Source organism: Ovis aries, chromosome 17, assembly GCF_016772045.2.
Source record: "Ovis aries strain OAR_USU_Benz2616 breed Rambouillet chromosome 17, ARS-UI_Ramb_v3.0, whole genome shotgun sequence".
Taxonomy (NCBI): domain Eukaryota; kingdom Metazoa; phylum Chordata; class Mammalia; order Artiodactyla; family Bovidae; genus Ovis; species Ovis aries.
In genome coordinates this window covers 65,920,647-65,944,538 of record NC_056070.1, presented here as the reverse complement: position 1 = coordinate 65,944,538, position 23,892 = coordinate 65,920,647, and the positions used below count along the sequence as shown (strand labels likewise).

At 51.5% G+C, this 23,892-nt stretch overlaps 1 protein-coding gene across 3 annotated transcripts in view; it reads right to left on the bottom strand.

The window, feature by feature from the left end:
- Window positions 1–1,897: 1,897 nt before the first annotated feature.
- MYO18B (myosin XVIIIB) overlaps window positions 1,898–23,892 on the bottom strand; it is a 242,074-nt gene continuing 220,079 nt past the window's right edge. For all 3 annotated transcript variants that reach the window (XM_060400839.1, XM_060400838.1, XM_060400837.1), the window contains 2 exons: window positions 4,193–5,390; window positions 1,898–2,108 (listed from right to left, as the gene is read on the bottom strand). In XM_060400839.1, coding sequence (XP_060256822.1) covers window positions 4,205–5,390 — 1,186 coding nt within the window. In that variant the 3' untranslated portion in view covers window positions 1,898–2,108; window positions 4,193–4,204. The remainder of the gene's footprint in view (window positions 2,109–4,192; window positions 5,391–23,892) is intronic.

Sequence of the window (23,892 nt, the reverse complement as noted above, 5' to 3'; positions counted from 1 at the left end):
TGGTATTTTGTTATAGCAGCTCTAGCAAACTAGTACAGCCTGCTACACTTGTCCATCTCTAAACTCCAGTAGATTCTGCTAACCATCATTCCCACTGTAGAGATGCGGAGACAGGCCCACTGAGGGGGGTGGCTTTCCCACGGCTCCATGGGGTCTACTGGAGGAAGACACCAGGCCGTGCCTGCTCCCATTCTGACCCCTCACACTGTCACGTCATGAGCCTCGGGGTGGCACCCTCTTCCTGGCCAGGGCCTCTGATTCCCTGCGGAGATCTCGGGCATCCCCTCCACTTTCCCCTAGCTGTCTCCGGAGAGCTGGGGCCACTCCTGTGAGGCAGGCTGGTGAGGGATGCTCCTTAAATATATATATGACGTATTAATATTTACAGACTCACCAAGGGGGAGAAGTGTGGGCATCTGAGAAGGCGCAGTCCACTCTTCCACTGAAAGCTCCACCAGACAGACGGGGAGATGCAAGGTCTCCCGGGAGGGTATCTGGTCAGTTTCCCTCCTGCCCCTTCCCCTCTCTTTCGCACTTCTACCCAGAGCCCCCGACAAGGATGGGCAGAGATCTCCCCTTCTCGGACTGACTGCTAACTGGTAAGCTGTTAGGGCTTGAATTGTGTCTCTCGCTCCTCACCTCCATCTGAGAGACCCTAACCCCCAGCAGCTCAGAATGTGACTTTATGTGGGGATGAGGTCTCTGCACAGGTAATCAGTCAGAAGTCAGGGTGAGGCCTACTGTGTATGACTGGTGTCCTCGTAAATGGAAGACATTGAGACACAGAGATGGACACACACTGGAGGAAGACAGCCACGTACAAGCCAAGAGTGAGTCCTTTAAGATACTCTGAAGGATCAGCCCTGCCAGCAGCTTGATTCTGGCCTCTAGACCTTCAAGACACTGAGTCTCTGTTGTTTGGACCAGCCAGTTTGGAGGGGCTTTGTTACAGCAGACTAGTACGTGGGGGATCCTCAGAGGACTTTCCTTCCTGATGAGAGCTGTGACAGGCTGCACCAGTCATCCCAGGAATAGGGGCACACGTAGGGGAGGGCGTGGAGAGTATGCCAGTGAGGACTTTCGGAGCAGTGGCACAGGCTACCTGAAGCCAGGCAAAAGCTAGTTCTGCCTTTGTGAGTAGGAAAAAAAAAGGTTGCTTTATCTCTAGGGACTTTTTATAAAGCAGAAGGGAGAGTCACCAGGTAGAAGGCCCAGCAGAGTGGCCAGCACACAGCATGTGGTCAATAAGCACCAGCCTACAGTGTTAGTGTTATTAATACTGCGAGGATGCGTGGAGAAGCAGGTGTCCAAGCGGTAAGTGTGCCTGTGCGAGCGTGGTGTCTGGTCCAAGGGCAGAGTTGTGTGTGGGCGGCAGGAGGAGTGCGTGAGGAGGTGCACGGGGCTGTGAGAGCAGATGTCACAGTCCGTGAGTGTCGCTATGGGCGGACATTTGTAGGGACGCATATATGTCAGCATGCCACGGGCACTCAGGCTGTCTGAGCTACTGACTAGCTCTGTGGTTCATCTGTTTGTTCGTTTATTCACTCGTCACAATTTCCTGAATGCCCATACACACAATGGAGACACATAAACAGACAAGGGAAATAGGACAGAGATAACCAAGGGAATTAGAGAAGAATGAAGAAAGAGCATCTGTTTCAATTTGACGAGTTTGATGTATCAGGGAAGACTTCCTGGAGGAGGTGACACCTGAGAGCTGAACTTGGCCAAGTGAAGAGCAGCAAGGCCACTGCGTGTAGATATGGAGGGAGAGAAACGCCAGTGCGCACCCAAAACTATAAACAGTTTGTGTTGGTTCCCTACTACCTCAAGCCGCACCCCATCAACCCCCCCAAGTTCCAGGTAATGTGATCACAGAACAGAGAGACAGCGCAGATGCCAAGGAGCCAAGGCTTTATTGGGTACAGACCTAGCACGCTGGGAGCCCCTCGCCCTCGGGATGTGCCGTGGCTGGGCCCCCCGGCCTCTCGAGGGCAGCCACGCTGGCTGTGGACTTGGGCCCCCCAGGGAGGCCTGGCCGGTCTTTGTGTCTCTCTCCGGACAGTCGTGGAATCAGGAAGTCTTCAAGGGCAATGTGTCCCAGGAGGCTGGAAACAAATGCAGATCAGAGCTGAGAACTGCAGCCCGAGGAGTGTGTTTTGTTGGGCAAAGCCCTGGGGCCCACATTCCCAGATGGCATTACAGAAGCAATGATGCCAGGAGGCATGAGCATGCAGGGGGCAGAAGGGAAACAAGCGGAGGCCACCCGAAATGCAGATGTGGAAGGGCCACTGCTTCCAAGCACAGGCGCCTGACATGCTCCTCGGCCACCGGTGCTGGCTCTGGGCTGGGGTCTTTCATTCGCACCCCACTCACAGTGCTACTGTGCGTAGCTGGGGTCACTACTCCCATTTCTCAGCTGAGAACACAGATGCTCAGCAAGGTCTCAGCACGTGGCTGTTACAGGGAAGACCTGAGCTCCGGGGGCCAAGTGGTTCTGAATCCCACAACACACTTGCGTCTCAGGCAACAGGGCTGTACTGTCAGCTCCCAACACCCGCATGCAAGTCAAAGGTGGAGGAGGGTTTTAGGCAGGCGCTCCCGTTATCGCAGAGAGCATGCTGGGAGGGGGGAAGAGGAGCTGAGCTTTAAAAAGAAAAAAAAATGGCAGAGACAAGATGTTCTGTGAGGACGTCTGCTAAGGGCTGCTCCGCTTCTGGACGTGTGCCCTTTACTTGGCCTTTGAAACCGAGTTCTGTGTCCCCGAGAGCATAATAATGTGAATGAACATGAGCTCTTTCCTCGGTAATTGAGAGCAGAGAGAGAGGCCATGTTAAGTCAAATTAATTTGCTCTGATACCATCCAAAGCCCATCTCCACGATGGCTTTTTGATGGGCTGAGGGTGACTCCTGAAGTGGCAGGACGTGTGGCTCGTTTGGGTCCAGAAGGGGGCAGGTGTGGGTTGAACACCACGTGAACCACCCGACCACCTGAGCCTCCAGCCGCTGCAGTTCCAACGTTCAGTGACTTGGAGATGGCAACCCAGCTGTAGGCTGGCATCGTGTCTGACCCCGGAGGGAGGTGCTTACTCCTCCTGGCCAGCCTGATGGGGCTTCCCATTTCAGTCGGGAGCCATGAATTCTGAAACACGCCCTGAGAGGGGCAGTGAGGGGTCAGCCTGGCCTCAGGGCAAAGAGCTCCGGACTGGGGGTCAGGGTGGCTGGGCTGGTGGCAGACTCACTGGGTGACCCTGATCTTGAGGTCTTCTCCCCCTTTTCCAAGAGCGAGGCTCTGGTCCATGAGTTCCAACCCCCAGCGAGATGTATGATTCTAAGGTCTGCCTCAGTTTGCCCTTGATAGAGGCAACCCCTTTAAAGACCCAGCTCCTTAGTGTCTCTGAGCTGACTCACAAAGAGGCCCGGAGCATATGCCTAAGAAAAAACGACACCAACAAAAACGCGGACTCTGTGGGGTTCTGAACCCCAGTTCTGCTGGGCGAGTCTGCACAAGTGCCTTAGCCTGTGTGATTCTGTCTGCCAACCTGTAGGACAGGGATACATCATACTTACAGTCTCGGGGGTACCGTGGGCACCAAATGACTACCTGATAAACCAACTCGACCAGCGTGAGCCACCACTGGCAGTGAGGACGTCTCCCTGCCGCTGCTGCGAGCGCCAGGATCAGGTGCAGACCGCGGCCCCCGCCAGGCCCGTTCCTCTTTACACACTTAGTGCAAGAGCTGGACTTGGCTTGTGCCAAGGCCTCTCCCCACCTCCCAGCCTGGCTCTCCCCCCGACTGGACAGACGCCTTCATGCCTCCCACAGCGCCAGGTGTACGGGGCACTGGGGACAGAACAAGTCAAGGGTGGGGAGACTGCACGAGCCGGGACCACCTTGCAGCATCCGCCCACCCCACCCCACCTGACCTTCATTCAGGCTTCCTATCTGTATTTTAAAGAGCACAGAAACCAATGGCTCCTAGGGAGGGCTTCTAAGTTGTGCCTTTATCAGCAACACATTATTTGCATAAATAGTAACACAGTACTTCCCTGAAAATCTCTAAAACCCCTCCTCTCCAGAGAAATGAGTCACACCATTACAGGCAGTGGCAGCACCTGGGTGCGTCCAGGCTGTCAGGCTGGGAGGACCTCCCGGTTTCAACCCCCGGAGGCCGGCGCCTGTCGATGTTACCTGAGCGGGCTCCTACTTCCGCAGGTACTTCCTCATGATGCTCTCCACGGCCTCCTCTTTCCTCCCTGTGCCCGGCTCTCTGTTCTCGGGGGACGCCTGCTCGCCGCCGTCGCCCTCCAGCCGGGGGGCACTCGGCCGACTCTTGACGCTGTCGGCACTTTTGAAGGACATGATGGAGCTGGAGGAGGAGGACGAGTCGGAGAGGTGAGCAAGGTCCTCTCTGGACTCCGGACTCCTTTTCAAGACGGTGCCGATCCCGGAGACAAAGCCCCGGTCGGCCTCTTCCGTCTCAAAGCGGACGCTCGAATGCTGTGAACTGTCTCGCCCATCTTTGGCCCCTCGGGCCAAGGACGTGGGCGTCTCGGGCTTCCGGATGGCCGGCAGGAAATCATCGAAATCCACTTTGGTCTTGCGTTCGTAGTTGAGGCTTGGGACCTTCCAGCTGAACGGGTCGCTGCCCAGGGGGTCCCCCATCAGGTGGGCGAACTGGCGGTTCTGGAAGACGAGAGGCTCCTTGCCGAGGTCCGGACAGCCCGCATCGTCCACCGAGGACTCCAGACAGCGCCTCCGCGGGCGCAGCGTGGGCGACAAGAGCGGGTCCCTGCGCGCAGCCGCCGGGGAGCTGGGCGTCCTCTGCGAGCTGGGCCCCGACTCCAGGAGGGACTCGCAGGAGCTGAAGCGGGTCTTCAGCTTCTCGGGGGGCGGGCTGGGGCTCCCCACGCTCTGAGAGGAGATGCACTTGAGGCTGGTGGACCGTGGGAGCCCGGCCGACGCATCCAGGGCTGAGCCGGCGCCGGCTCTCAGCGCCAGGGCGCCCTCGTCGCTGCCCGCCCGAGCCCTCCTCAGCGTGGACGCCCCGGTGGTCTGGTAGATGGGGAGCGTGGGCCAGTCCTCCAGGCCGAGCGGCGACCCCCGGCCTCTCTGCGCTCTCTGCCTCCGGAGCCCTTCCACGAACTCCGACAGGGCGGCCGACGGGCTGGGCAGCTTGTCCCGCGGTAGCGGGGACACGTCTCCACTCCGGGAAGACGGGGAGGGCGGTGCCCCCGGCCTCTCGGGGGTCTTTCTCTGGACGCCGCACTCTTCGCCATCCCCGAAGTGGCCATACGTTCCCCGGCGGCGGGAGAGCGGGGACGCGGCCTTGTCCCCCGAGGTCCTGCTGCGGACGTCCCGGGCCCCATCGCCGGCCTCCTCGTGGGTCCTGCGCCAAGAAGAGAAGCGCAGTCAGCGCACACTGTGCCAGCCCTACTATCTGTGCCATCGGGCCTGGAGCGCGGGCGCTAATTCTGCTTCGCTTTGGAAACGCGTTCCCGTCCCCGCCAGGCTCTCCAACCAACCACGTGCTCTAATGCGCAAACTCCAGACACAAGCGATTTCTCGTTGCTTTCTGAAATGCAATTTCTGTCTATAATTAAACCCAGCTAAATGCGTTTGAGCAGATTAAAACTGCAGCTCTGATGGATGACTTAGACGGAGGACGCATCACACATGACATGAAGGGCCTACCATCCCACAGCCTGCTGGGAAATAGGTAATTTGCTTCTTGAAGACTCAAGGGGGACCTGTGGGAGGTTATTTTCTTATTTAGGGTCAAGCCCGGAGGACAACCCCACCGAGCAGAGCTCCGGAGAGCCAGTGACCCGAATACGCCTCTGAATGAGGTGCTGTAAGGCTCCCAACTGTTTCATGGGAGGAGGGTGGGCAGGGGAAAGAAAAAAAAAAAGTTCCTTCAAAAGGGAAAAATTTACATGAAATCAACTTGAAACCAACACTACACAGGAGAGAGGACAGACGCCTTCTATTCTGGGACTGCCAGGCAGAGGCATTTCGCAGCTGCAGCCAACACCGCTCTGCCTTTGGAAAGTGGGAATCTTGGCAGTGAGGCCAAATCACAGACTGTACAGTGAAGGGCGGGCCTTAAAAGCCAGAGACTGGAGTCCATCAACCGGTCCTTTAACAAAATCTATTTGTCCTCCCTGTAAGACAGATCCCCTCCTTCTTACCCACCAGAAAAGTTGTTGTGTGGGGCAAAACCAATACAATATTGTAGAGTAAAAAAAAAAAAAAAGCAAAAAGGGGAATCGTCAGTGTGGGCCCGGGGTCAGTGTGGGCCTGGGGGACGGGGCCAGGGCTCAGCCTGAGGTGGGGGATGGGATGTTGATGCAGGTCCCTGCTCGTGGCTCTGTCACCACGAGAATGACTACAGAGGAGTCAACACCCACACAGAAAGGCTGGAGTCGTGGAACCAGCCTTGGGCCTAGTGCCTGGCACCCGGCTCCTCAAATAATGCTTAACAATTATGCTGAGTGATTAATAATCAATAATCAATGGCTATTAATCATCAACAATTAGCTGTTAGTGCTCATTACGATTACTACTGATAACCTCTGGCTCTCTGGAGCCTCACCCAACCCCCCCTCCCCTGCCCCAAGGTGCTCCATGAAAGCCTCAGGTGATGTCCCAGGAGGGCGGACAGGACAATGCTTGGGCAGGAGACCCGGCATCTCATTGCCCCTGGGAAAGGTTCCAACAAAAGCCACACTGTCTGCCCAGAGCAGCTGCTCCCTCCCCTTTCTTGCCTGTCACCTTCCGTCTCTGTCACAGCTGGACTCGGGCCAGGAAGGGAGCTGGAGCGCTGTGGTGTGATTACCTGAAGGGCTGTTTGTCAACATCATCCCTTTGGAGTCGCTCCCCTCATACACGGCAAGGTAGCACATTCATATCCCTTTCTCTCTCTCTCTTTTTTTAATAAACAGCTTAGAGCTGCCAGGGGCAGTGGGCTGCTGCAGAGCTGACAAAAGTCATTTCCGTCCTGTCCTGGCTCTGAAGGGAGGCAGGCTCAAGTGATGAATGTGTCCTGGGCACTTGGTCTCCGCTGCTGCCTGCCACGTGGGGATGGCAGCTCCTGGGGCACCTGTCGCTGAATCTCCTGGGACTGTGCCATCCCACTGGCCCCAGCTCCCCTTGAGAGCACTGGCTGCAGAGGCCAGGATGGGGAGGGAAGAGAAGAGAAGCTACAGGAGGAGGGAGGGGGAAGGGCAGGGGAGAGGAGGAGGAGGGGGACCCCAGCTCTCCAGCCCAGGCTGTTAAGCCCCTGCCGAGTCACTTCTGCACCCTGACTTGGCCCCGCGCCCGGCACGCAGCAGGTGCTCAGTAAGTGTTGTCGGACTGAGTTAAGTCTACCTCCGAAATCAAGTCTCCGGGGAAGGGGAGGAAGGGAGGATGAGCAAGTGGAGGAGGGGCAGAGAGAAGTGGGGAGAAGTAGAGGCATGACCGAGAGGAGAGAAGGTGAACTGAGAACGGACAGGACGATGGAGAGGAAGAGACAGGTGGCGACAGGGGCGGTGCAGCCAGGGGGTGCTGAGGGCAAGGCCAAAGGACGGGGGAGGGTCGCAGATGCAGGGTGTGCTGGCAGCTTAGGACTGGCCCTCCTCACCTTTGACCAAAACCTGGGACAGGCCGGGGGCATGCGAAGCTGTGGGCAGCTCAGGAGCCCGCGAGGTCACAGCCTGTGTGTGCTGGCGTCGGAGCCCAGAAGACACAAGACTCTCTAGGCGGGAGCCAAGTCCCCGTGGCTCAGCCAGACCAGCGGAGACCCACCCACCTTCCCTGAGGCCCACAAGGAACAGCATCTTTCAGAAGGTGGGCAAGTCAAAATGTCCCCATAAGGCCACCTGGCTGTCCCCAGATGCTGATCTCAGAGCTTAGCCCAGGGGCCCAAGGGTCGGTGTGATGGGGCTGGGATGGGTGGGGTCCCATCTTCTGGAACGGTCTGGCTGGTGCCTCCAGAGCCTCAACTGGTGGGCTTCAAACTAGAACACAGGCCCAGTAGTGTGGACTTGGGCAGGGGTAGGGGCTGGGGTGGGGGCAGGGCAAGGAGTCCGAGTGAGGGTAGAGGGAGGAGGGCGGGGGAAGGTGGGGAGGGGCGGCAGGAGAAGGAAAGACGCCTGGTCTTGATTGAGTGCTGCCTCCTGGGTTTACCATGCAGAAATCCACCCCGTCTCTGCCGCTCTACTTCCTGTCTGTGCTGCCACTCAAGGGAGAAGTGTGTTGTGTCCCCTTCTTTCTGTGTGGGGACCGCAGAACTGACCTGAATTCAGACGCCCTCTGGCAGATGTCAGGGTGAGAGGCCTAGCTCTGCTGCCCAGGGCGGGGTGATACTCTCTGTTCCTGCCCTGGCTCTGGACGCTTTGGACACACCCTGGAAAGACTTATTTTCCCCCAGCTGTCCTCCTGGGGATAACTCAGCTCAGATGGAACTCCCTTCCACGGGCATCGCATGATGGATGGATGGCGGCTAACCAAGATGTCACTGTCCCTGCCTCCCAGCTTTGGCCAGGGCGAGAGGTGATGGATAGGAGGTGCTCTGAGCTGCTGGGAGATGGGTGTGGACACGAGCTGGGCCGGGCACTGTGATCTCTAAGAAGGGACTCCAGAAACATGGTGGGAACTTTTGCACCTGCCCCTCCGTCTGTCCAAAGAGGAAGAGGCTTCTCACATAACTGGGTGATAAGGAGCCAGCAGGCAGGCTCCTGGGCATCCAGCCGCATGGGGGCCAGGCTGGGCCCGTAACAGTTGCCCCTGGCCAAGCACCTAATGTGTGCCAGATGCTGTGCACATGGATACAGGTCAGAACAAGCAGATGGGCCACCTGCCTGCATGGAGCTGACTGCCATGTCCATTATAACCTCGAGGGCCACCCTGGGGGTAGGGGTTGTGGTTCCGGCCACAGTGAGGCGGAGTGGCCACGGCAAGCACACACCGTTGGGAGTGGCAGAGATGGGGTCCAACCCCACGGCAGGCAGCACCCTTCTCTGGGAACTTCCTCTGGACTCTACTGTGACACAGGCCTGACACTCTGACATCGCCTTGCCCAGGCAACATCTGTCCCTTGGAGTCTAGTTTGGTCTGCCACCGCTGGCCTGGGGACAGTCGCCTAGCTTCTCTAGGCCTCAGTCTCTTTAGCTGTGTGATGGGAGGAAACCAGGCCAACCTGGCATTGATGCAGAAATAAGAAATACCAGAGGATATGTGTTTCTATCTGTTGCGTTCACTACCAGAATGCCTAGAACGGGGTCCTAGCACCCAGTAGGTGTTCAGAAAGCCTAGAACGGGGTCCTAGCACCCGGTAGGTGTTCAGAAAGCCTCGAACAGGGTCCTAGCACCCAGTAGGTGTTCAGAATGCCTCGAACAGGGTCCTAGCACACAGTAGGTGTTCAGAAGACATATGTTGAGTGAATGAGTGATGTGGTGGTGCTCGGGCCCATAGGAGGTGCTAAGTATGGGCGCACAGTAGGTATCTTATGAATGTCAATTAAGCGCACTGATGAACAAAACCATATATGTGAACACTGGAGCTTTGTAGTATCATCTGAGGTCAGAGTCTGATTCATCCAATTCCATCTGCCTTTCTCAAGACTACTTTGGTTGGTTGAGGTCTTTTTGTGTTTCCATATAAATTTAAATGTTTTTTGCTCTAGTTCTGTGACAAATGCACTGGTAGTCTGATAGGGACTGCAATGAGTCTGTAGACTGCCTTGGGCAGCACAGTCATTTTGACAATATTGACTCTTCCAGTCCAAGAACATGCTCTGTCTTTCCATGTGTTTCATCAGCATGTCACAGTTTTCAGAGTAGAGGGCTTCTGTCTCCTTAGGCAGGTTCATTGCTAGGTACTTCATTCTTTTTGATGTGATGGTAAATGGGACTGTTCCCTTAATTTCTCTTCCTGCTCTTTCGTTGTTAGTGTATAGGAATGCAAGAGATTTCTGGGTGTTAATTTTGTACCCTGCAAGTTTACTGAATTCATTGATAAAGTCTAGTAGCTTTCTGGTAGTGTCTGTAGGATTTTCCACGTATAGTATCATGCCATCTGCAAACATTGACAGTTTCACTTCTTCTTTTCCAGTTTGGATTCCTTTTTACTTCTTTTCCTGTTAAGTATTGGTGACTCAAATTTATGAAGGCTTATTAGAAAAATCAGGATATGATCATGCAAAAATGCTGGAATTTTTACACTTTGTAACATGGGAGGCTAAGAATCCAGGCTTTGGGAAGCAGACGTGTGGGTTCAGATCTTGGCTCTGTCCCTCCCTTGCCATGTACCCTGTGAAGCCTGGCTGTGAGTGTGGGTACCGTGACCCTGATGAACCTCAGAGATGATGGACATCACCGAGACAGTTGGTACCGCTGAGCAAGGCCCACAGACGCCTCTGCCTGCCCCCAGCTCTTCATGGGAGGTGGGCCCTGGTGCAACTGAACTTGCATACATTTCTTATTCATTTCAAAACATGACTACTCGTGAATACATGCCTAAGATCCTCATGATTGCTTTTCAGTTAATGGCCCCTCCCATCAGGGCTATAGAAGGCCCTGGATTGAGGGCAGATGTTCAAGAATAAGCAATTCCTGGGGCTTCCCTGGTGCTCCAGCAGCTAAGAATCCACTCTGCAATGCAGGAGATGGGGTTCGATCCCTGGGTGGGGAACGAAGATTCCACGTGCTGTGAAGCTTTGAAGCCCGTGCATCACAACGAAAGATCTGGCACGACCCAACCCATGAGCTGCAACTCAGACCTGACACAGCCACATAAATAGATGTATCTATTTTTAAAAAGAATAAGCAATTCCTATGTCCAAGCCCGCTCTGAGCAGCACAGGAAAGGTGTGAGGCTACTCAGGTCCGTTTAGCCTCAGAGCAAGCCAGCTGCTGGCACATGGGTCTGGTTCAGGCCACACCTTCCCCTGCCAGGCCATCCTGTGACCGCAGCGCCCTCGTTTCTCCTCTGGTGCCAACCACGGAGGAGATGCGCCAAGAACACTGGGTGAAGAATAAACAGGCATGTCCTTTCAGCTCGTCAGGATCTGGATGATCAGCCCACCTTGCAGATGAGGAAACTGAGGCTCACCGGGGAGAAGCCACCTGCTCACGGTTCACACTGCTCAGTGGCAGAGCTGGGATCTGAAGCAGGGTTGGCCAGATCTGACACCCTTGCTCTGCCCTTCACAACAGCACTCGCCCTGGGCGTAGAAAGCCAGGAGGAAACCGCAAGCAGCTGAACTCATATCTACGCACGTGCACTGTTCAAAATCCACTGAGACAGAGTGACTGAAACATCCTGAGGCCCAAGCCAGGGAGACGCTGGCTTCCCCGGTGTTAGAACAATCACACAGCAAAAACCAGACTCTCCAGGTCTGAGGCGGAGCAGAGCCTGGGCCAGCAGTAGCTACAGGAAACTCGTTGCAGATTTAATGACCCCATGAATCATCCCCAGAGACATACTGTCACCCCCATTCTTCATTCACACCCTGAAATTAAAGAGGAAATTAAAAATGTATTGATGTTCTTTAACAGTGAGGCCTGGATGGGAAACCAGATGTCCTTTGAAGAGGGCCTGAAGGTTCCATGATTGAGTCCCACATAGAAACTGATGGTCTGTGAGAGAAGCTGGCATGGTGCTCAGACTGTGCCTGACATGGCAGGAAACTCGGCACATTTATTAGGCCCCTACAGTGTGCATGGGAATTCTGCATCACAGGAGTATGTTGTGCCTTTAGGCTTTACAGACGTTATTCGATTTTCTCTCCATGACAGCCCTCTAAGTCAGCTACTAATAACCTTCCATTTCACAAATGGGCTTCAGAAGGATGAGCAAGTTGTCACAGAGTAAATGGGAGAATGTGGATTTGAATCCAGCTTTGGGAACACGGGTCCTGACTGCTCTGCCCTACTGTTTGTTACTGTTGACTGTTCCATTTCACAGAGCGGGAAACTGAGGGTCAGAGAGGCAAATGGAGAGGAAGGGGCAGAGCCGAGGCGCCCACCTCCATCTGACTGACTCTATATGACATTCAGCTAAGCTCGTCACAGGAGAAGATGGGCTGCCTTAGCCTTTCAGAGGCACACCGAAGGATGCTACATTAACCCGGGAAGAAGGGTCAGCAGTGCAAGAAGCTGCAGGAACACCGTGAATCGTGGACTGGAAATGCTATGGGAGGCTGGCAAGCGACGGGGAGGGCCTGGGGCTGGAGAACACAGCCTTTCTGGAGGTGGGGTGCAGTCAGGCTTTCAGAAGAGGGTAGGATCTAGGGGTGGGGGTGATGCTGAGGAAGACACTCCAAGGAGAAGAAAGTCCCTCCTACCAGCTAGTAGCTTGTTCACTGGTTTCTGTAAAACCCTGGACCAGCAAGGGCTGGTGTCTACATTTCATAGGCAGAGGCACCAAGGCTTAGAAAGCCCCTCAGCTGAAAGGGAAGATTGAAAAAAAAAAAAGGGTGAGCCTGAAGAATTGATGCCTTTGAACTGTGGTGCTGGAGAAGACTCTTGAGAGTCCCCTGGACAGCAAGGAGATCGAACCAGTCCATCCTAAAGGAAAGCAACCCTGAATATTCATTGGAAGGACTGATGCTGAAGCTGAAACTCCAATACTTTGGTCACCTAATGCGAAGAGTTGACTCATTTGAAAAGACCCTGATGCTGGGAAAGACTGAGGGCAGGAAGAGAAGGGGATGACAGAGGATGAGATGGTTGGATGGCATCACCGACTCGATGGACGTGAATCTGAGCAAGCTCTGGGAGATGGTGAAGGACAGGGAAGCCTGGCGTGCTACAGTCCATGGGGTCGCAGAGTCGGACACGACTGAGCGACTGAACAAGAAGAAGCAGGGAGGATGCCGTGGGTGTGCGACACTGAAGGAGACCTCGACAGCAAGCAGAAGAGACGTGGAATCAGCTGCAGAGAGGCCTGAAGGTGGAGAGACTTGAGTCAGGAAGTAGATTCTGTAAATACACTATATTCCTCATGTAGAATGTTTTTATGAGACAAGACAATGCTTAAGCTGTGCTTGCCGTTTTCTCTGATCTTAAGGAGGTGCTGAGTCCTTGATACTTAAAACCCGAGCTGGTGAACTGCCCTCAGTGGACACCTGCTTGTGTATCTCCTGACGGTGGACAGAATCTGCCACGTCTCACCTGCATGTTCTTACTGGCCAACCAGGTACTGGAACCTAGGAGTTTTGAACTGAGCTGCCATCAGAATCAGGCTTGACTCTCTACAAAAAAATAGTCTGTTTCAGTGGGAATGCGGCAGTAGGGGAATCATTCTGGTTTAAAACAGATTAAAGGCTGGGACTTCCCTGGCGGTTAAGACTCTGTGTGTCCACTGTAGGGGACGTGGGTTCAATTCCTGGTCAAGGAACTAAGATCCCACATGCTATGTGGTGCCACCAAAAAAAAAAAAAAAAGACTAATGGAAGATGTTAACAAGAGGGGAAATTGAGGGTAAAAAGATAGGGAAGGGGTGGATACGGGTGCTCTGTTCTTTCAGCTCAATTTTTCTTTAAGTCTAGACCTTCTCTAAAATATAAAGTCTGTTTTTCAATTTTGTTAAAAAAAGAGAGACACCCGAAGAAACAAAACAACATAATACAATGAGTGTCCTTAAGAGGAGCCTTCTTTTTAAAACACTACAGTGAGGGGACTTCCCTGGCGGTGCCGTGGCTAAGACTCCATGCTCCCAATGCAGGGAGCCCAGGTTTGCTCCCTCATCAGGAAACTAGATCCCACATGCTCCAACCAAGAGTTCACATGTGGCAACTAAAACCCAGGGCAGCCAAATAAATTAATTTTAAAAAAAATCCAAGTATAGTGATATAACTTCAGAACAACTGGGTTAATATAAATGTTGGGATCTTGGAGGATATTGTAAGTAAGTAAGTAAATAAGTATAGTCACTCAGTTGTGTCCGATTCTTTGTGACCCCATGGACTGCAGCCCACCAGGCTCCTCAGTCCATGGGATTCTCCAGGCAAGAATACTGGAGTGGGTTGCCATTTCCTTCTCCAGGGGATCTTCCCGACCCAGGGATTGAACCCCAGTCTCCTGCATTGGAGGCAGACGCCTGTTCAATTTTCTTAGTGGTGAAAATGGTGCAGCAGTTTGGAAAGCCCTTCTCTGGTGGGACAAAGATGGGAAATTATTTTAAGGAGAACTGGCATGATGTTTGCAACTTACTTTCATAGTGCTGAGGATAAAATATGTGTTTCGATACAGACAGAAGTCAAGAGGAAGGTAAAGATAGAAATAAAATCAATATTAAAAAAATTATCAAATTAAGGTAGAGGCTAGCAGAGTTGACAGTGCCCAGTCACCTTCACGGTTTAAAAAAGAAGAAAGACAGAAAGGAGGGGGTGGGTAGGGGGATAGGAAGAGATACTTTACTGGTGACTCTATTATCAATTTTAAAAAAAACAAAAAGCAAATATTTCTGCCTGACTTTCAATGTTCAGCCCAAGTACAGCCGCCTCCAGAAATCTGTGCCCACCTCCCAGGCGGGGCTGGGGTCTCCTCTGATCCTCAGGGCCCCTGTGTTTTCCTCTCCTCCGTCCAGTAATCGCTTGCTTACTTGTTTACAACTCTCAACAAGACTGTTAATGCTGAACTCGACTGTTTTTCTTCTGTGAATTCCCAGGATCTAGAACAGTCCATCAAGGGAAGTTCGTGGAATGGGAAGAATGAAAGGCTGGAGGAACAGAAGGGTGAGAATGAAGAAACAAGGGACAAAAGGCCTCGTCTGCCTCATCTGACAGGTTCATTCAGACCCCGGCAGCCCTACTTATGGGTCAGTCAAAGCCGCTTCTCTGGGCTTAAAACCAAGAGATTCAAAACCAACTTCCAGTGCACAATCCAGAGGGAACTCTTCCTATGTTGAAACCCAACCCAAAGCCTGGTCTTGTTTCTCCAAAACTTCATCCCCTTCAGAACTGAGAGGGAGCTGGAACCACATTCCCTTTCTGGAGAGATGGAGACGCAGAGAGCCTCCTGGGTCACAGTCTGAGACGGGAGAGCACCGGCTCTCAAACCTCAGCCTGCCCTTCAGACACAACCTCTGCGATGTCCTGAAAAAACACACGGGGTGTGAAAAGTGATCGAGTTGGATCCGAGAGTCCACTTGGGTTCAACACAGTTAAGTGAATTCACAACGCTTTCTTTTGGTCTCCAGGCACAGGTACTACCTCTGCTGAGCACCATACAATGGCAGTGACCACAGTCTCTGACTGTTCACAGCACCCAGGTCGTCATAAATGCAGCGTTAAGTGAATGGAAGTTATCTGTCCATCCACCCCTCCTCCTTGCCATTCAGAACCTTCTGTGGAGTGCCACGATGCCAGCTCCTGCTGACACTGAGGGGAAGGACCCTTGGGTTCAAGAAGCTGACACTCTAGAGGGGAAGGAGTTGACCAGCCTATGAGGAGAGGGAAGTACGAATGACCCTTCGTGTCCTCCTGGGCTCAGACACCAAGGAAGAAGCATTTCCTGAGTAAAAGGAGTAGAAGTCTGATTTTAGCAGGTCAGGTGTGATTGTCCAGCTTCTACGAGAGAAAACCTCCTCAGAAAGAACAGAAAAGCGACATTTAAACACAGAGGCCTCAGAGGGTTCAAACAACAGCCCTATCGAACACAGAATCTAACACAGAGCAGAAGTGAGGGTGGTGGTCGTCCTTGAGTAAGGAGGAGGTCATGACTGCAATGGATACCGGAAGGTGTTGGGGCGCTAGCCACGGGCTGGTTTTGATGTGGGTAGTAATTATTAAGGTATGACCAAGTTTTGAAAATTTCATACAGACACAGTTTTCCGTATGTATGTTTGCATAAGCTGACTTAATGAAAGTTTAGCTCAGAGAACCACAGATTCTACAAGAACGTTCTGAACTGTCAATGATCGAGCCAAATGGTGTTACACCAACTTGTATCTAACTTAGGTGAGCCTCAAAATTCCTGAAGGATTCGCAGATCTACCAAAGAGCTGGAGCTCTAGACAGAAAACACCCCTCCTTCCCACGGAAGCCTGTCCAAGAGTGATGCTGGCGCCAAGCGTGAACCCCGGACAGACACAGACTCCTCCTGCTCCTCACTTGCTCAGGCCTTGGGTCCACGGTATGTTCGCATCGAACATTTCCACATCTTACCCGCTAATCTTCTTAATACTGATAAAACTGAAAAGCACCCTTTTGTCCCAGGAAGACATAAAACCATTTTCATGAGAGACTCATTCATTAAGTATATTCAGGATGGATTAAAGTGATCCTGAGCTCTGGTTCTAAGAACGCAGAGACCAGTAAATAAATGTGCTGTTGAAATAAGATTAGCAGTCAGTGCTTAACCTACTTTGAGAACAAGCTGTTTTCAATGCCAAGTATCCTCCATTCACATTTACATAATTAATGAACTAATTACAAACGAGTCTTATCTAATCATTTAAGCAGGTCTCACGTGACCCAGCCTTGGCCCCACTTCTGCAGTAGAGTAACTGCACTTCCTTGAGAGTAATACAACTTTATTTTAAAACAATACCCTATAATTTAGACCTTTTTACTAATTCAAGCCAGCCTTATCCTACATAAAAGTCAATGGGGGCTGATCAAAGGAGGATGGTGGTGTCTAAATTTATTGCTTTTAAGCGAAGAACCACAAGCCAAGAGTATGGGACTGCAAATGTTTACAGAAAGCACATTTTTTCCCTGAAAAAGGAAAAGTCGTAATGCTGCCTTTTAGCCAAGCGAAAAGCAGTTGTGTTAAATCGGTACCAAAGCAAATGATACATACAACAGTAATTAGCTAAGATTACACAGTAATTAAAATCACGATGATTATGTGAGTGAGAATAATTTATACAATAATCTCCACGCTCACACTGCAATATGGTACTAGTCCAAGAGCAACAGAGCTGAGCCATGTTTGGTGATAAATTCAAATCACAGCATCTCTAATTATGTGGTGATAGATCGTGGTCACTGAGATTTAGGGATAAACAAAATCTCTGACCAGGACACACACAGTTCTGTTTGGACTTTCCAAGGCTACCAAATGGGGATCCCAAATGCTTTCCCCCTTCTCCCCACAGGGAGCCACAGACCTTCAGGTTGCCCCGCTATATTCCACTAATCCTGGTTCCACGCTGCTAACAACTTGCTCTGTTGCTCTGTGATACATGACAGTTAACTCATCTGGCAGAGCCACCCTTGGCCAAAGACAGTCATGAACAATATGTAAAATTTCTTAAAAGGGCATGGCTGTGATCTAATAAAACTTTTACAAAAGCAGGTCAAGGGCCAGGTTGTTTTGTTGTTTTTTTTTTTTTTTTACTGTGTGCAATCATTGGCTGACTCTTGCTGTAGGTGACAGGAAGCCACTGAAACCAGATTTTCATTTGAGAGAGATTTGAGAGGCTGGAGTGCAGAGGAGGGACTACGGTGGGTGGGGTTGAAAGGGCTTTGCCAGAGTCTAGGACAGAAATGATGGTGGCCTGGCTTCAAAGTGTTGACAGTGAGGATGGGGAGAAGTAAGAAGGTCAAGAGTATTTGCCCGAAGCGCGGAGGCGCAGAATAAACAAGCTTTAGCGATCAGTGGATGATGGGGACGGGCAAGAGGGAAGAGAGCCTCAGAAGGGTGGAGGGCTCCAGCTTGGGTGACTGATGACAGGACCTCCACGTGACTTGGATCACACTGGTGGGGGAGGGAGGAGGCTCCCCTCGGACACACTGGGTTCAGATATCACAGAAACAGCCAGGTAGCCAGCTTCTAAACCACAGGCAGTTACATACGATATACACATTTGTGACTTGAAGAATGAGTTGGAGGACTAGATTTGGGGGTCTCCTGTTTACAGTGATGTTCACGCGGGTTTTAGAAAAGGCAGAGGAACCAGAGATCAAATTGCCAACATCCACTGGATCATGGAAAAAGCAAGAGAGTTCCAGAAAAACATCTATTTCTGCTTTATTGACTATGTCAAAGCCTTTCCTGTGTGGATCACAATAAACTGGAAAATTCTGAAAAGATGGGAATACCAGACCACCTGACCTGCCTCATGAGAAATCTGTATGCAGGTCAGGAAGCAACAGTTAGAACTGGACATGGAACAACAGACTGGCTCCAAATAGGAAAAGGAGTACGTCAAGGCTGTATATTGTCACCCTGCTTATTTAACTTATATGCAGAGTACATCATGAGAAATGCTGGGCTGGAAGAAGCACAAGCTGGAATCGAGATTGCCGGGAGAAATATCAATAACCTCAGATATGCAGATGACACCACCCTTATGGCAGAAAGTGAAGAGGAACTAAAAAGCCTCTTGATGAAAGTGAAAGAGGACAGTGAAAAAGTTGGCTTAAAGCTCAACATTCAGAAAACGAAGATCATGGCATTTGGTCCCATCACTTCATGGCAAATAGATGGGGAAACAGTGGAAACAGTGTCAGACTTTATTTTTCTGGGCTCCAAAATCACTGCAGATGGTGATTGTAGCCATGAAATTAAAAGACGTTTACTCCTTGGAAGGAAAGTTATGACCAACCTAGATAGCATATTAAAAAGCAGAGACATTACTTTGCCAACAAAGGTCCGTCTAGTCAAGGCTATGGTTTTCCAGTGGTCACGTATGGATATGAGAGTTGGACTGTGAAGAAAGCTGAGCGCCAAAGAATTGATTCTTTTGAACTGTGGTGTTGGAGAAGACTCTTGAGAGTCCCTTGGACTGCAAGGAGATCCAACCAGTCCATTCTGAAGGAGATCAGCCCTGGGTGTTCTTTGGAAGGAATGATGCTGAAGCTGAAACTCCAGTACTTTGGCCACATCATGCAAAGAGTTGACTCATTGGAAAAGACTCTGATGCTGGGAGGGATTAGGGGCAGGAAGAGAAGGGGACGACAGAGGATGAGATGGCTGGATGGCATCACCGACTCGATGGACATGAGTTTGAGTGAACTCTGGGAGTTGGTGATGGACAGGGAAGCCTGGCGTGCTGCGATTCATGGGGTCGCAGAGTCAGACACGACTGAGCGACTGGACTGAACTGTTTACAGTGAGGGGGTTAAAATCACAGGAGGATTGCCTGGGACCCGGTGGACAGAAAAACAGGTGAGAGAGCATCCCGGGGTCCCAGGCAGATGGTGGGGAGGGGCTGGGGTGGGAAGGAGAAAACCAGAAAAGAAGAGTTTGGGTAGCGCCAAGGAGCAGAAACACTTCCCTAGTGGCTCAGCAGTAAACAATCTGCTTTCAGTGCAGGAGATGCAGGTTGGATCCCTGGGTCAGGAAGATCCCTAGAGAAGGGAATGGCAACCCACTCCAGTATTCTTGCCTGGGTACTCCCACGGACAGAGGAGCCTGGGGGGCTGCAGTCCATGGGGTCGCAAAGAGTGGGACACGACTGAGTGACTGAACAGTTACAACAAAAGGAGCAGGAACAGCTAAAAGGCCAGGGGGACGGGGGCTCCAAGAAGTGTCTAATGGGCCAGTGCAGCAGAGAAGTCCAGAAACAGATCAGGACCAAGAACAGCCCCTGGTTTGCCCCTTAGGAAGCTGCTGACACGCTGAGAAACATTTCAGTGGTGGCACCGGGCTGTGGGCTAGAGGAAACGGAGGCAGAAATGGAGGGGAGTGAAGGCGCTGCACGAGGACCCCACTCTGGCGAAGCCTGGCTCCAAAGGGAGGAAACGGACTGCAGGGTGACGGGTGAGGATATAGTTAGGACGGAAGGACCCCAAGGTGTTTATAACCCACGGAGGAAGGACAGCTGGAAATGCTGCTGCCGAGACTGCAGGAGCAAGTGGGCGGTGGGGTACGGATGCCACTCGACTGGATCGCATTTTCTGAGACCAGAGGGAAGCTGGGGCAGATGGTGATCAACTTATAGGTACCATTCTGAGCCCGCTGTTTTTCCTTTGAAAGAACAGGAGTGCGGGGTGTCTGCTCAGAGTAAGGAGTTGGGGACAGAGGAAAGTCAGGATGGTTTGGAACAACTGTCCAGTAAAATGAAAGAAAACAGGCCAGTGACAAGGCATCAGCGTCGATACAGCTGGTTCAGTTAGTGCCCGTCTGTGCCTGGACCCTGCAGAGCCGTGTGAGTGGCCAAGGCTGAGGCCCTGAGGGACGTGGGCACGGGGCTCTGGACGAAAATGGGGCTTGGCCCCCTTTGGAGAGCCCGAGGTGCTGTGAGGACTGGAAGGGAGAGGAGAGAACCCTTTACTGGAACACTCTGCCGGCAGGCTGGTGGCCCAGAGGGCAGGAGGGAGAGGCGGGCACCCTGCAGGGCCAGGCACACCACAGGCTGGGCACCCTGGGGCCAGCTGCAGCCGGCAGTCAAGAGAGGCTCTGGAGTCAAGCCGGCTGCCACCACCCAGCCCATAAACTCCCTCCCCAGGGGCGCGGAGGTAATTTAGTGTCTCCATCTCCAGAAGCTCTTGCATTTATCAGCAGCTTCATGACTCCTGGGCGGTAAATCATCAAGCTTTAGGCGTATTTCTCTTGAGTTGACGTCCTCTTATAAATAATACAAGGAATGCTTTTATTTTTTTGGCAAAAGACTGCTTTCTCCCTCTCTTCTTTTTTTAGAGTGACCTTCTTTTTCAGTCAAATTTGGAAATGTCCAAGAGACTCATTTGTTGAGCCCTGTGACAGGCCAGGTCATATGGGGGTGCTTGCCATAGAGTTCCCTTTGTACTCTAACCTGCCTCCACCTCCTCAGCATGGAGAGTGCCCGGGTGACCTGGCAGCATTCGGTCAAGTTTAAAATGCAAATTCCCTGCGACATAGAGAATCATTTGCCCTGTGCACAAGAGTGTGTGTGTATGTGTTTAAAGGCTAACAGGTTAATCGGTGTGTGTGTGTGTGTTAATAGGTTAACAGGGCGTGTGTGTGTGTGTGTGTGTGTGTGTGTGTGTGCGTTAACAGGTTAACAGGGCTTCCCAGGTGGCTCAGTGGCAAAGAATCTGCCTGTCAGTTCAGGAGATAAAAGAAAGGAGGGTGCTATCCCTGGGTCAGGAAGATCCCCTGGAGGAGGAAATGGCAACCCTCTCCAGTATTACTGCCTGGAAAATTCCAGGGACAGAGGAGACTGGCAGGCTACAGTTCATGGGGTCACAAAGAGCTGGACGTGACTAAGCACACACACACAACAGGTTAATAGCAAATACCCTGAAATCAACTGAAAGTGAAGCAGGAGCGCAGTTTAATAAATCCATGGCATCACTTTAAGATTTTCTGCAGGAATTTAAAAGAATGAGATAGACTTATGTGAACAGACAGGGTGTGATCTCTAAAGTATATTATTGAGGGAAAGAAAGAAGCACTTTGAGAATTTAGATACATACATTTAGGGCATGGCAACCTGCTCCAGTATTCTTGCCTGGAGAATCCTATGGACACAGGAGCCTGGTCGGCTGCAGTTCAAAGGGTCACACAGAGTTGGACACAACTGAAACAGCTTCACACACACAGGCAGCGGCACACGTACCCAGTGTAGCATCATATCACTTATGTGCTTTAAAAGCCCACAAATATGCTATGTATTGGCTACAGGTTCATGTGCATTTACAGAGACACAGAGAAAGGTGGGGAAGGGTACACACCAAACTGAAGATAGTGGATGCCTTCTGGAAGGGAGCTGAGGTTGGGGTGGTGGCCAAGAGGACTATAGCCTTCTCAGTTATATTCTAATAAAAGGGAGAAGTATTTAGAGATTATGAAGCTGGATGTCAAGGCACCTGAACTCTGGGTCAATCTTTACTACAAGCTTAGGTGAGATGGTTCCCTCTGCAGACCTCACTTTTTCCCATTTATATAATGAGAGGATTGGACTAACAATAAGTAATCTAATGGTCCCTTCTAACTCAGAAGTTCTAGAATCTTTAAACTGTAAACATACTCCAAAGAGTATGTTTACAGGTTAATAGGTTAATAAGGGCTCAAAATTTTCAAGGCTTAACGCCATGGAATCTGGCACTCAGTAGGCACTTGATAAATATCATTTGGATGGATGTTGAATACTGACCCTTATATAGGTTTAATATTAATAACGGGCCAGCTCTTTGCCAGTAACTTTGCCAGGTGAGTGAGTCACCTCCTGGATAAAGGTCAGAATTATGGCAGCATGGCAGACGCAACACAGGCTTTGGAAGGATGTAAGCCAGAGCTCAAATCCTGGCTCTTCTGCTTCCCTGCTGATGGCATGAAGCAAACTACTGACCCTCTCTGAATCACAAAGCTGAGCTGTGACCAAGTACAGTTAGCATTTCTGCTCAAGTATTGCTGTTATGGTCAGTTATTCATTCAACAAACATTTATGGAGCACCATCTGTGTGCCAGCCAGAGGGACACCAACATGAAGAAAATTGACAAGGGGCTTCTGGTCCCTTCTTGCCGCCTGCTACACCTCTGTCCTTGGCGCAGGCCCCTCTGCTCTGAGCTGCAGCTGGACAAGCCTAAGGACTTGGAGGGGAGTGGGCACGGAAAGGGGGCTGGGCTCTAGCAAGGGCTGCCTGGAGGTGCCGCCCGGGGTGAAGCTACGGGAGCTGGGGTGTGGCTGAGTTTGTCTCAATCAGTTGTTCCTGACCCTCTGGGCCTCGGATCCCTCTTGTGCAGCATGGAGGTGATGGCATCAGTTCCCTGGGGTTACTCTGGGCATCAAACACCAACACCAGGAAAGCAGCTGGTTTTCCTGATTTCTTTCTAGGAGCTGGGCTCTGAGTGCATCTTCTAGTTAATCCTGACAATGGTCTACTCACGAGAAAGAATGGAAAGTTAAGCAACTTGCCCCAAATTTACGGTTACTCATGGGGGAAGGGAGAAAGAAACTGCGGAACCGGAACCGACATACACACTCAGTGGCTGTTCAGTCACTCGGTCGGGTCCGACTCTGTTGCCACCCCACGGCTTGTAACCCTCGAGGGTCCTTGGTCCATGGGACTTCCCAGGCAAGAATACTGGAGTGGGTTGCGATGTCTTTCTCCAGGGGATCTTCCCAACCCAGCGATTGAATCCAATTCTCCTGCATTAGCAGGCGGATTCTTTACCACTGAGCCAGCAGGGAAGCCCCATATACACACTACTATATATAAGGTAGATAGGTAACAAGGACCTACTGCGTACCACAGGGAACTCTAATCAATACTCTGTAATGACCTATACAGGAAAATAATCTAAAAAGGAGTGGGTACATGTATATGTATGACTGATTCACTTTGCTGTACAGCAGAAACTAGCACAACCCTGTAAATCAACTATGCTCCAGTAAAAATTATCAAACAAACAAACAAAACCTCTGCCCCAAGTCTCACAGCTGCAGAGGAGCAGCCATGGGATCGGAAGCCAGATGCTCTGACTTCAGTCCACGTACGGAAATCACTGCGGCCTATCTTCTCCCATGCAGCTCAGGGTGTAATTCCTTATCATGCACCTAATATAATTATGAAATTTTTGGATATTATGTTAAAGCGCTTGCCCATTCAGCTCTGGCCTCTGATGCCTGATACACTGGCTGATTGGGGAGACAGACCAGAAGTTATTCAGTTATCAGGAGAGAAGAAGTCCTCAGCATTCGGAGTTCGCCGAGGACATGGCTCTTTCTCCACGCAGGTCTTTGTTTTTAATTAAGAGTGGTAATCAGATAATCTTGCTTTAATTAACTCCCCCGATGCGCCCCATTCTCAGGGCCTCCCTTTGATATTTTCAACATCATATCTTTCAGCCTAAGATTATCAGCAGACATTTGCCATTTGCTGAACATGCCCGAAAGCTTGGCAAGAACTCCCACCCTCTTCTTTTCATAAAGACAGCCTCCTGCTTCAGAGCAAACCCGTTTCAAGTCAGCAAGGGCTCGTCTGGGTCTGCTCCATTAGTATGTGATTTTTCTACCTTATCACATCGGC